The sequence below is a fragment of the Botryllus schlosseri genome, chromosome 12 (assembly GCF_051294905.1).
Source record: "Botryllus schlosseri isolate E-star chromosome 12, Bs_hap1, whole genome shotgun sequence".
NCBI classification, from domain to species: Eukaryota; Metazoa; Chordata; class Ascidiacea; order Stolidobranchia; family Styelidae; genus Botryllus; species Botryllus schlosseri.
The window spans coordinates 12,814,886-12,828,289 of NC_137247.1; the positions used below are offsets into that span (position 1 = coordinate 12,814,886).

Genomic DNA, 13,404 nt, shown 5'->3' on the forward strand with positions numbered 1-13,404 from the left:
GTGCAGTTGTCACTACCTTCAGCTCTAGTGAGTTGACACAAAAGTCTTTGTCAGCATGAACACAAGTCATGCGTGACGGTATGAGCCATAACCATACAGTACTAACATTGATAATATATATATTTCGATACTTGCTTTAATATTGTCTTGAAATTACATAACATGTTTGTTTCGGTCATTGATGGCAAGAAAATATCTCTCCACACCAATCAGTATTAGGTTATACAAACATGTTAGCTATTATAGAAAAACAAAACATTGTTGTACGACGTCCAATATTTAGAGAAAGAATTATAGAGAATAGAAGACATTAATATATTCCCGATAACTGCAATATTCTTTTTATGAGTTCTTCTCTGAAATTTTCATGGTGACCTGTAATTTAATCGCATAGCCTCGAAATTATGAAGAAAATAGTTTTGATAGCACCAGAAACATACCGTTTTCACTTCGGTGTAATTTCTCAGGCCGTACTCGCCCATTTCCCTTCCTTGTCCTGACATTCGGTACCCGCCGAAAGGTGCCGCTCCCGCAAGGACATGGTACGTATTGATCCTATTTTACAACGCATATAATTCAGAATGAAGGCTGTATATTATGGGCCATAAGAAGTATGAAAAGTAGAGCTATATTATTTTATTAATGCTGGAATGATCGTTATAATAATTGGCGATTATTAATCACTTGAATCTTTCTTACTGTTCTGATAAAATTAGCAGAAGGCGTGTATTTGAAACTCATTACCAAAATGGATCACACGACCGCAACATTGCACGATTACTATCATTTATCTTATCTATTCTTGTTACCTATGAACGATATTTTTAAGCTAATATGCCTATGCACTAGTCCTTCTCCACTGGGGAATTCAAAAATGAGCCGATTCCATTTTGCGTTGAATTATTTTGCCCCACGTCTTTTGTACGAGAGAGGGGAGACCTTGCGACTATTCTTCAAGAGTAAAACCCATATTTTGTCTGGTTTATGGAGTTGTCGAACATTTTTCTTCAGAGTGAGGGGCAGATATTTGTCATCAACTCTTCATGTTGACTATTTTAGAGTTATCATAAATGCCACTATGTGCAGTACGCCGTGTATGGTAGCACGGATCCATATGCAATGGGATACACTTTGTAACATCTGTCCCAGCAGGGTGCCAGTAATCTTCTCACGCACCCCTTCACCTAACCTCATTTCCCGCGACCTTAATCTTATTGATAAAGTAGTCTGCGAAGCACATGCCACATGCTTTGAGAGATCACCAGTGTAGCGCCGTAACGAGCGTGAGGTGCTCGCGCTTCAACCGCAGAGTCGTATACACATACAGACAATTAGCTACATCCAACCATTTTCAACTTTCTATATTCGTTAATATGTTGCAGTATGATTTGATCCTGGTTGATCTACAAGTTTCTGACCACTAATTACTACTATTTGACTGTTCTGTGCTATTAAAGAAAGCTCCTTGGATCTGCGTGTATGATCAGGATTGCAAGAGTACTCAGAGCGGTCATTAGTCAGTCGACTAGTGCGTACAACGGGAACTGTAGCTGTAGCGTCGACTCCAATCAAGCACTATACAAGCGTGTCTTGCAACAAGTCGTTTCAGCGACCGCTACACACTTACTTTTATAAAATAACTATACCATATATATGATGTCTGTGTAGTGTAGTTCCTAATATAATTATAATTGCTGGTCAGTAATATAATCCAGTCTCTCACCAAACGGTTCCGGCCTTTATGGCGCTTGACATCTTCATGGCCGTCTCCATATTTTTGGTGAGCACGGCGGAGGCGAGGCCGTATTTCGTATCGTTCGCCTTTTCAATCGCTTCGTCGATGGTTTTGAATCTCATTATTTGTTGCACGGGTCCAAATATCTATACGAAGAAAGGCGAATTAGAGTTACCTTTTTTGGTTTTAAACGGATTTCCTTCTTGTGAGTTTCAAGAACGATGTTTTGACTCTCTGCTCTCAAGCCCCGTTAAATTGTATTTGCAAGAGCCAAATGACCATTGACCTTATCTAATTTATAATTAATTTCCTTGATGCGGTGTTATTTTCTCTAAATTTATCTTTTGTTATTACTCAATCCTAGGTTTGATGATAACGACTTCTGTATTAAGGTGCTCCTGACTTTGGATGCTCAGCTTTGATGACGCTGGTATATCGAACCTCCCGTCTATACACCTTGCTTACCTGTATATCATATTGATTTGCACGATTGCCAAATAAATATTCTCTCTCTTTCTCTCTATATTGCCAGTTTTAATGGCCGCTCACCTCTTCCCTCGCGATGACTGAATTCTGGTCCACGTCAGCGAACACGGTCGGTTCGATAAAATATCCTTTGTCGCCCCATCGCTTCCCTCCGCACATAAGTTTTGCACCCGATTGTTTTCCTTGCTCGATAAGGCCGAGGATTTTATCAAATTGTTCGCGGTCGACCTGTTTCAAAGGTAAAGGAAATAAGGATTGAAAAGCCATTCATGCTGCTACTTAAAATCATAGACGGTCAGAGTTGTTATTCAAATAGAAGTAAAAGTAACACCGTAAGTATATATTGAGTTACAAGCTGAAGTAGAGATTTCCTGGACATGTCAAAGCTATTTCAAGTGAGAGAAGAAGAGTATAAAATGAAATGCTTGGAAGGCACCCAGATAAATAGTTTCCAATATTAGATTTGGTCGTCACGTCGCAGACTTTTAGTAGCCGATCGAAGGTCCCTACTTTCGAAAGTGCTGGGTGAATCTCAGTGTTGGGATGGCTCGAGTCCACTTTTTCGTATGACGTGACTCGAGTTACTTTGCAAAAATGTCTTGACTTGACTTGACCCGACGTTTCAGAAATGTGGATGGACTTAAGTAACGGTGTAGATAAAAATGGCTTATTTTGCATATATTCGGATTGTGCGCGATACGCTGGTGTGTCCTGTGAGAGTGAGCAATCACTCAATGATTGTTCGTTTTACTGAGCCTCCATTTCTCTGTCACAAATAAATTGACCGCAAACGAACTGATTGGAGCTTACAGCTTTCGTTGTCGTCAACTAGGAGTAAAGTAATCTATTCTATAGACTGCTCATTATGGTCGGTACTCGGTAGTCACTTTAACCAAACCTCTTGTATGATTTAAATCGAATCTTAATAAGTTTGCATAGGTTTTTATTATTCGCCAACCATCGGCGCAGGCTTAAATTGTATCTCACGGATGTGTAGACGGGTTCATATCAATTCGTTTTTGAGGTTTCGTATTCTATTCTCTACTTTGGCTGATATAGACTGAGGCTATATACAGTTATACATAGTTTAGCAGTTCTATACGTATGCGTGAGCGATACGACGCCTTTTTTGCATGTTTATTTGACTCTATATATTCGTCCTTCGATTCAAAACAAATGGCGACTTTCAAACAGCTATCAAAATGCAATAACGTAATTATGTCTCGTACTACTTATAATCAAGTTGACTTGAATGGTGACTTGACTCCTGACTTGACTTGACTTGACTTGACTTGACTTAACTTGACTTGACTCGACTTGACTTGACTTGACTTGACTTGACTTGACTTGACTTGACTTGACTTGACTTGACTTGACTTGACTTGACTTGACTTGACTTGACTTGACTTGACTTGACTCGACTTGAATCGAGTCACCTCCAAAAATCGAGTGACTTGACTTGAGCCTACCTTCACAAATCGAATGACTTGACTTGACTCGAGTCAATATTTGCAGTGACTAAATAACTGGTAATTGGAAGTATTCTAAACTTGAATAATTAGTGCAAGTAAGCGAAAATTGCACTAAATAAGTAAGTATTAGTCTAGGGTTAGATTATCCGGATAACGGTTCACCGTAGGTATTTTTACTATCCGATATCCGGATATAATTCTGCCGGTTAACCGGATAAAAAAGAATCGTTGATAATGAGTTTTACACTTTTTAGTAATCTTCAATAAGTCGTATTCAGTATTGTGCGCGGCCGATTAGCGAGAAGCGTGTTGTCAATTAGCGAGATGCGTCTGTGCGCATTGCACAATGTAACGTGACGTGGTCTCTTGTTGAGAAGATCGCCACATTAGGTAATTGATTGCCGCACGCTCGGCTATCGTATCTGGCCTGATTTATCGCGTCTTCAACAAGCCTATAGTTCCGGTGGATTAAAGAATCGCATCTGCAATAAGCCCTATGCAGTGTGCAGTGTGCACACTATTCCATCGCTGGCCTGCACAATCGCATGCACAATGTTCACGATCCTATCTCCCGATGGCTTGGTGACGACATGCCGTTAAGTGTATTATGAGAGTGACACCGCGAAACTGAATAACATCTAATGTTCGCAAACATGTGCGTGAGTGCAAGCGTAATTGATTTCCGCTGATAATTAATTCGAAAAAAATCGAAACCCCATCATTTTATTTCAAGCCCCCCTAAATTTTAGACTGGCTGCGTGCCTGATCACGTGAATTAGAGCGAGGTATCATTTCGGCATCAATTCCAGTATCAGCTAGTCGTCCTTCTCGTACTCCAAACCTTAACATAAGAATGGTCAAAAGGATACCACAAAGTCTGCTCGTACTGCGCTTGCGCGTGTACGTATAGGTACTCTACAATAACACTGTGTAATGATTTTGCGATCCGTTTTTCATGCAGACCTCATGAAATCGATTGTCTTACTTAGCAGTTATTGTCCGGTTAACCGGTTAGACAAATTCCAAATATCCGGATATATCCGGATAGTGAAAATTATTGATATCCGAACTAACCCTATTAGTACGTCGTTACTGACTACCTATAGTACTTAATCACATGAGTTTGGTTTATCGGAGAGTTTTGCGATCATATATAGTCTGGTTTTGTGAAATTTCTCATCGCGAATTACCCTCTATTCCTACAGTTTATAGATCCTTCGATTTATTTTCGCTGCTGAAACGTGGAGGCTGTACCTGCGGGCCATGTTCAGTCGTAGGTTGCCACGGGCTTCCCACCGCTCGCCGTTTGACCCTCTCCACGCTTTTCTTGACGAATTCGTCGTAAATCGAATCTTCCACGTAAACCCGCGAGCCGGCGGTACATACTTGGCCCTACAATAAAGAGTAAAAACTAATGACGAAGTATCTTATTTAAAATATGGTGATGCATTGAAATGGTGTTGGAAGTCGAGAAGATTTCTTACCATGTTCATGAAGAGAGCAAAATGCGCAGTTTCGACTGCCGTGTCAATGTCCGCGTCGGCGAATACGATGACTGGGCTTTTACCTCCAAGTTCCAGCGTAATTCTTTTCAAGTTTGACTGCGCTGCTGCCATCATAATGCGCTGCCCAACCTGAAATTGAGTTTTCGGAGTGTATTTCTCTTCGTTTTAGTGCAGGAAAATGGAAATCAGGAAACATATACCTAGAGGTGGTCAGTAACGATGTACTTCTACTTTTTCCAAATACTCAAGTTGTTTTGCCTACTTGAATTATTTACTCAAGTGGTTATGTTTTTACACTACTTCCATTTCTACTTGACATGTTTGAATGCAAAACTACTTACCCTTTACAATTTGGATTTTGTAAAGTAGAAGATAGATTTTAGATATGCTTGCATCGCAGTGAAACTGTTATGACGAGTGGGCGAAAGCACACCTGAATCACGGTAGGTGAATATACTTTCGAAAATTGTACCTATCTATAGTGTCATTGGTCATTTGCGTATATACATCGCGGAGATGCACCCGCGAATTTCGAAACTGCTAAAAGTATGGAAGCCATCGACTAAATCTATTTGTTGTAGCTACTTACTTGAGTACTTTTCGAATCTTAATTTATAATTTTACTTGAAGTAGTTTTGAAATGTCCTTGAAATTGCTACTTCTACTTTTAGTTGAGCAGCAACACTGATGACTTTGATCATATCTGTTTATACCTCGGTGGATCCAGTAAAGGCAACTTTGTCGACATCCATGTGTTCAGAAATCGCAGCTCCCGCTGTTGGACCGTATCCGGAAATGACGTTCACCACACCAGGAGGAAAACCCGCCTGTGAAGATATCGTCGCTACAATTTTGCCGAGGAGCAGATCATAGGCCCCAAGCTGATGATTATCTTCGATAGACCGTGATTTCAAATTGCCAACTATCAAAGTATATGCATGAACCATCCAACTATCCGTAACGTAACCTGATCTAATTTGTGTGCACATCAAATTCGAATCCTTTCAAAAGGGTCCCTAGTTTGGATCAATGCTATTTCTGATAAATCTTAAACATCAAAATTTCCATTAATGCATATGTATACGTCACTGCTCTCCAAGAATGAAAAACAAAATCATCTATATGAACCACGAAGAATATCAGACGTGGCATCGATAAATATCCTTTTGAATATTTTCTCGCCGTATAAAAACTGTTTCCCGCACATACATCGTTTAAATGTGGTATGTATCATTAGGTAGAACATTAACATTGGACAACTGGAAGCAACTACTATGGTATATGGCCTTCAAGCAGAAATGGTGACTCGGATGGGAAAATCTACGTGGGCTTCAAATGCATGCATATTGTCAATTCCAATACCTCCTTGATGAGAGATGCGACATAAAGAGCAGACAGTGGAGTCTGTTCGGCCGTCTTCAAAACGACTGTATTTCCGCAGGCAAGGGCTGGAGCAAGTTTACATGCTTGCATCGCTAACGGAAAATTCCAAGGGATTATTGCGCCGCACACGCCAACTGGTTCGTGTCTTGTGAAGCAAAAGTATTCCCCGTCTGGTAATTTAGAAATAACGTATACATTAGAGTTTCCATATTTGAGAATGGACAATCCCGGAAAATTATAAGTTGAGAAAACTGTACCGTTTATACTTGAGTATAAGTAGCGAGTTTCGAGCTCTGCCAAAGGCACCCGGGGTAGAAGTACAATCAGTACGTTTTACGACTACCTTCGAGTCACAAGTCATCTCGAAACATTTCATGTTTTGACGGGAGTCAAGTCATGTCCCTCGATTTTCGACGGGGACTCGAATCAAGTCAAGTCAAACGATTTTGACGGTGACGCGAGTCAAGTCAAGTCAAGTCAAGTCAAAAGTCAGGTCAATTCGAATTTTCGAAGCACGAGGAATAATTCAAAGTCATTGCATGATTCTGGCTGTTTGAAATGCAGATTGAGTCACAATTTACTCTGAATCGAGGGACGACTATCCAGTTGAATATACACGCAAAAAGGCGGTGTATCGCTAACGCATACGTAGAACTCCTAAATTATACGTGAACAACTGTCTAGTCTTTTTCATCCAAAATAGAGGATCGAATACCAAACCTTAGAAAGTTGAAACAAATTGTTATAATCCAATACACTGCACCCGTACAATTGCACAGCACATACACATTCACGAGATTCAATTTAAGCCTGCTCCAATTGTAGACGATTGTAACGCGATTATAAATAGAACAAATGCGCAAATGCGCCTTGTGGATATTTATAGGTGACGTACCTATCGGTATGACTTTGCCATGGTTTTTGTCGGTCCATCCTGCGTAATATCTGTATAAATAAGAGCCACACATTAGATGAGATCTAATAATAGATCCCGCTCAGTCAATCAATCTGATCATGACTGAAATTGTTCTGATTGTAAATAGCATCGGACACACAGGTTACATTAGGTGACGTCGTGTGTGATAAACTGCTAGTTTACAATTGAATAGTATATTCATATTGAAACGAACCAAATATTTTCGGCTGACACTCGTCAGGGTTAATCGTCAGCAACTAGTAGAGAATTGGAAAGAACATTGTATATATCAACAATCGTATCACAAAATATGGCGTCACCAGCATGAAATGAGATCTCAAGTAGGAGCGCGTTCAATGTACTATTTTAAGATAGTACACGAACTCCTTTTCCAGACAAAGCCTGGGGCGATGTATTTGAATATAAATCGACTCCAAGGCACACAGATGAAAGTGTGAGCGTGATGCGTGATTCAATTGTATATTGAAGTTCTGAACCTCCAAGAAGCTCTTTCAACTGTTAGTTGTCGTCATTCATAAATTTCTAATTTGGGGATAATACATTATCTTAATATACACCAGTCTTCTGAGGTATTTCTAAAAGTCACAAGTTACTGTACTGTACTAATTATTGTACTGTATAATGGTAAACTTGATTCTCTATTGATTCCGGCCAGCATTATACAATCTTTGTCTATATTACAGATGCATGATACCTGAACAGGGCTGTACGTACACTGTACAGGGATGTTGAGAAGAACCATACTTTTCCTCAATTTTCACAGGCAATGTGATGGCAATGACCAAACTGTTAAGTTGCCTAACAAAAGTTGCACGCCAACTCTGGTCCAATTTTGGCCAGTAGCGGCGGGCCAATTCCAATTTAAAAATTCAGCCTATTAATAGAATGAAAATAGAAGAAAATTATAATTATTATGCTATTTATAAAAATAAAACACTGACAAATTTTGTCGTGTCGCGTTCCAGACAAGCCCTAAGTATGAGAGGGGTGCTTTTACGCGCGTTTTCGTCCCGAGAAAGGCATGTGATAGAGTTTGGATAAAGACAGGTCAGGTAAAGTCAGGTAAAATACCAAAAAATTAATATCTGAAGTGCCATTATCTCGAAGTATTTCTGTCGCGGCACGAAAGCAGTAGGGAGCTTGTGGCTATTTTGCTCGCACTGCATTATGACGTTTGTTTTTAGGGGTGCTCTGACAGAGTGTATATATTCCACCAGCAAGCGAAATGCTGCTACTGGTTGGAGTTGAGCCGAATTTGGTGCATAGCATTTTATTCAGGGATATCTAGATAGAGAGTTCAGGAAGTTTGAGATATCCCTGATTTTTTTATTGCAACCTGACACTTTCAATCATTATACCTGTGAAGTGAAATGTGCTACGGAAAAATACTTTTAACAATCCTACTGTACAGTACACAAGACAATGGATAAGAATATATCAGTTTGATGCAGCGTGCAAACACTAACAGGGGTCGCAAAGTTGAATTGCCTTGAAACGTTCACTTTACGAGCAATCCAACGGTGAGAAATCGGTATTTGCGTCAATGAATGGTTTGTTGCATACGATCACACGGCAAGTATAGACTACCGCTATACGGGACCTTCGAATCTATAGGATATTGTTCCGACGATGCAGAATATGCGATATTGTAGGTAAAAAGTAGGGGGCTGACTAACCTGTAGACTTTGATGGTTACATCAAGATCTCCAAAATAGGATGCGAGATACGGTTTTCCGTTGTCCAAAGTTTCCAAACTCTGTCGTACGGAACATACATAACTGAGAATTAAACTGATGCAACCAAAAGTAGTGATTTCGTTCAACGACGTCACGATAATGTATATGAGTTACCCTGGAACGTGTCGCATTTCGCATGTATAGCAATTAGCATCTACAAAATTTCGATTACGAGCTGCATATATGTAGCGCCATGCGCGATTCAATGCGGCTTGCAAAAAAGTGACTAATAGCAATTGGCCCACCCGAAGATGCATCATCATTTATAACTTGCCCTAAATTTTCGAAAACACTCCCTCTATCAACTCTATAGCGATGAATCTGATCACACAGGCTGATGACGGATAAATATTTGATAGTAACATGTGAAACTACTAATATTCGACGAAATTCATTCGTGAATCTGAAAACATTTTCGCGATTGGCGCGACCATTATTCATAACATGACCACTCGCGATTTCGGCACCTATAGTGAGCCGATATGAAAAAGTAGATTGGTCCGGAGTTCACCGGAGATGGACTTGGACAGTTAACCTGAGTATTTGGTGTCCAGTTAGTTCAGTGGTTCTCAACCTTTTTGACCTCGCGGCACCGTCTGAAAGGGGAAAATAGTTCGCGGCAACCTAGCACTTCGAGTACCATCCCTGGAAAGATAGCGTAGCGGTAAGTTGCACCGCCGTTATACCAATATGTTGCGGGTCCGACCGAGGTCGACTCTAGAATCTCTTGCTAAGTGTTGGAGGTTAAATCTAGGCTCCTCCGCGCCATTGGATCTGCGTATGTTGTGTTCTACAAAAGTCTGGAACGAGGGTGGATCGTGCTATATATTGGCATCTCAGAAATCATAATAAGTATTATCGATCTGGTATAAAATGACCACAAGGAGAGTGCTCAAAATTGAATACAACAACTATAAATTATTTTGTCGAAATAGGTCATAAGCCTGTAGGTCAGGGGTGTCAAACATACGGCCCGCGGGCCACATCCGGCCCGCCAGACGATGTAATCAGGCCCGCCAGACGATGTAATCAGGCCCGCGAAGCAATTCGGAGATGATTTAGAAATAATTCTATTATCAATCATATATCTAAATAAAACTTTGACATTTTCAGTAATACATAGCCTTCTTCCATTACATAGTCCCTCACAACAGCAAATGCCGAAAATGTGCAATGTGCATAGGCCACATTATAATCATCCGGCAGCAGTGTTGCGGTTTCACTCAATAGTCACCATTGGGAACAAGTCGGTGACGTTGACACCAAACTCTGAGAAGGCAAAACGTGCACACTGACTTCACAGTTCGGCGCAAAGGCAACGATATTGCTACTTGCATGTCTATGGCTAGATTTGAAAATATCTTTTCGGTTTTAGCAAGAATTGAAAGATGTTGATAGTGAAATTCGTTTCAATTTAAGACGAAATACGGATGTGCATGCCAATATAGCAATCTCGTCTCAGCAGTACATGTTCATTTATCGTATAAACATTAAACAAGCATCGCATTAACGCATGTAGCGTAGGTGCTTTTTAATGTTTGTCGTTTGTCGCAAGATGAAAACGTTTGGAAACCACTGCGTTATATGCAGGTTAAATGGAGAATATAACACCTACACAAAGAATATAATTCAAGTATGTGTGGTCGCATTGTTGCATCACATCTGCCTCAAAATGTCCCCGGCATCCAGATAATTCCGAATGAAGATTTCGTAATTATTACCGGTATTAACATTATAATGAACCGAATTCCAACGTCCGCGTTTACATTACGACTAAAACAAAGGGAGCATGGAAATATGCCAACTTGTATCGTCGCCATAGCTAACTGTTTTGGCGGTTTATAACTGGTCTATCCAACCGTTCAATCGTCGTATTTATGCAAAATCCGAATAAAGTTGTTGCTAGAATAGAGCGGCCTTATTATAGCCCAGCCTTTATGATCCGTGAGATAATGCAATATACTATTACGTATAGGCTTGATAATAAAGTATTCCAGTGAAAAACAGGGGTATTGACTTGTAGGTAATACTATGGAATCATTCTATTCATTCGGCTCGCGAGTGATCAGAAGGTATACCGCTAAATACTGCGCGTCTCTTTCGATCAAATTGGCTAGCTTATTCAGCAGAAGCCCGCGTTTCGAAGCATCCATTTTCCTCCATTCTGATCCCAGACTAAAGGCCTTCTTCGCCGCAGCGACTGCTTTGTCAACATCAGCCTAAAATGAAATACGTGTTGTTGTTCTGCAACAGCTGCGTAATATAGATCGGCAATATTTCAATCATTTACTATTAAACGATCTATATTTGATAGAGATCGAGGGTATAATCTTGACATTACCTTATCACCTTCCTGGACGTCGCAGATCTTTTCTTCTGTACATGGGTTGATAGTGGGGAATGTTTTTCCGCTTACCGAGTTCACCCATTCGTTATTGATGAACAGCTTTATTAAAATAACTTTGCATTGATATACAAGTTATCAGACGGATGTTAAAGCAAATAACCTTCTTTGCGGTACACGTCTTGAATAGTCAAAGAAACCATTATGCATATATATTAGGCCTGAATGTCAGAATAATGCAGTAACATGAGTCATCTCTGGAGTCCACTATTGGAATCCGGGCACCGCCCTCGAATCCCAAGTCATTTTGAGTCACTGCGAGTTTTGACTAGAGTCAAGATATTTCCAGGTCACCCACACTTTCAATGTGACTCGAATCTAATTAAGTTATCTCATCTGACATTATCCGATTTCGAGTCAATTTCTCGTCATGAAATATTTGTAATTTGTGTAGTTTGGTTCCATAATGCCGATGCATGCGTATAATTTAGTGCGGAGCATGGACCGGAGCCGGATTGGATATCCGGCCGGATTTTTACAATTTTGGCCGGACCGGATCGGAGCCGGATCAGTACTTTTTCTGTTGCGGCCGAAGTCGGATCGGAGCCGGATCACTACTTTTTTGATCCGGCCAGTATCTTTATGGATAAGCATGACTTCTATAACTATATAACTACCAACCAACCACATGTAAGTAACCTCCAAGCCAGTGTGAACATAAACGAGGCATATTTATCAATTCACGGAACCTCCGTACCGAGTAGGGCCGGATTTCTGGCCGGACTTTTTTATTTTTGGCCGGACCGGATTGGAGCCGGATCAGTACTTTTCCTGATACGGCCGGAGCCGGATCGGAGCCGGACCAGAGAATTGAACAACCGGATCGGAGCCGGACCAGAGAATTTGTCGATCCGCTCCGCACTAAATTGCACATAGACTAGCCACTAGCGAATTTGAGTAGAAATTGTCAAGAAATGACCAACTTTAATATTTGCACTGCCGTGTCAGCACTGCGCAGCTTTGAGGAACATTGGATGTGATGATAATATAATGCTAGTCAAGGCTATTATGATGGCATTTAAGGACATTTTCGAAGGTTTTCTTATCTGCGATCTCGCTGCTGATGAAACAACCATATCGAAAACGCGAACGGAAATGTAATCCAGTGAATAAAGGATATTGGTGGTGCGTTAGCTTCACAACCGATGCTCGTCTCACCCAACCGTTAATCAACGAGAACGAAATGATCAAATAGGCTTATCTGTGAATGCAGATTCTCAAATTATCCTACCCTTGTTATTCGAACTCATCATGTCACATGCTGGTTACACAATGCACAATGCAATGTGAAATACAGCAAAATTACTGCACATTGGCACATTGTACGGATAGGGTCAGTTCCGCTGCAGGATCAGAATTCGTGAACTAGCGCATGGGTTCGCCACACAGCACTACACGCTACTCAGCAGTTATCCTATTTTTCTCTCTCTCTCTCTCCCCCCTCTCTCTCTCCCCCTCTCTCTCTCTCTCTCTCTCTCTCTCTCTCTCTCTCTCTCTCTCATGCACTTGGAGCAATTAGAAAGTTTATACTTCGCTTACCTTCGTGTATTTGATTTCTGGGCTCTCGATAGGTGGTGGAAATTGCGCCATAGTTTTACAAATATTCACAGTACTCGGCGTCTGGACAACTATGAATGCCCTTCCCTGATCAAAGTTGCTACAATGAGATACTTGATGCGTGAAGTGCGTTAGTTTTCCGAGTAAATAGTGCTGTCAATGAGTTACCGTTGCTAGCTGCGCTTGATC

At 40.7% G+C, this 13,404-nt stretch overlaps 2 protein-coding genes across 3 annotated transcripts in view; one reads left to right on the forward strand and one right to left on the reverse strand.

Moving 5' to 3' along the window:
* Positions 1-13,404, forward strand: part of LOC145452044 (ras-related protein Rab-18-like) — a 220,346-nt gene that overhangs the window by 113 nt on the left and 206,829 nt on the right. The gene's annotated exons all lie outside the window — the stretch shown is intronic.
* Positions 103-13,402, reverse strand: LOC145452039 (aldehyde dehydrogenase X, mitochondrial-like). The gene is made up of 14 exons (XM_080330254.1): positions 13,384-13,402; positions 13,198-13,315; positions 11,596-11,700; positions 11,333-11,473; positions 9,195-9,274; positions 7,477-7,526; positions 6,561-6,751; positions 5,912-6,025; positions 5,178-5,327; positions 4,948-5,085; positions 2,285-2,449; positions 1,724-1,881; positions 441-555; positions 103-375 (listed from the first exon to the last, which is right to left on the reverse strand). The coding sequence occupies exons 2-14, from the start codon at positions 13,246-13,248 to the stop codon at positions 343-345; spliced, it is 1,491 nt and encodes a 496-aa protein (XP_080186380.1). The 5' UTR covers positions 13,249-13,315; positions 13,384-13,402; the 3' UTR covers positions 103-342.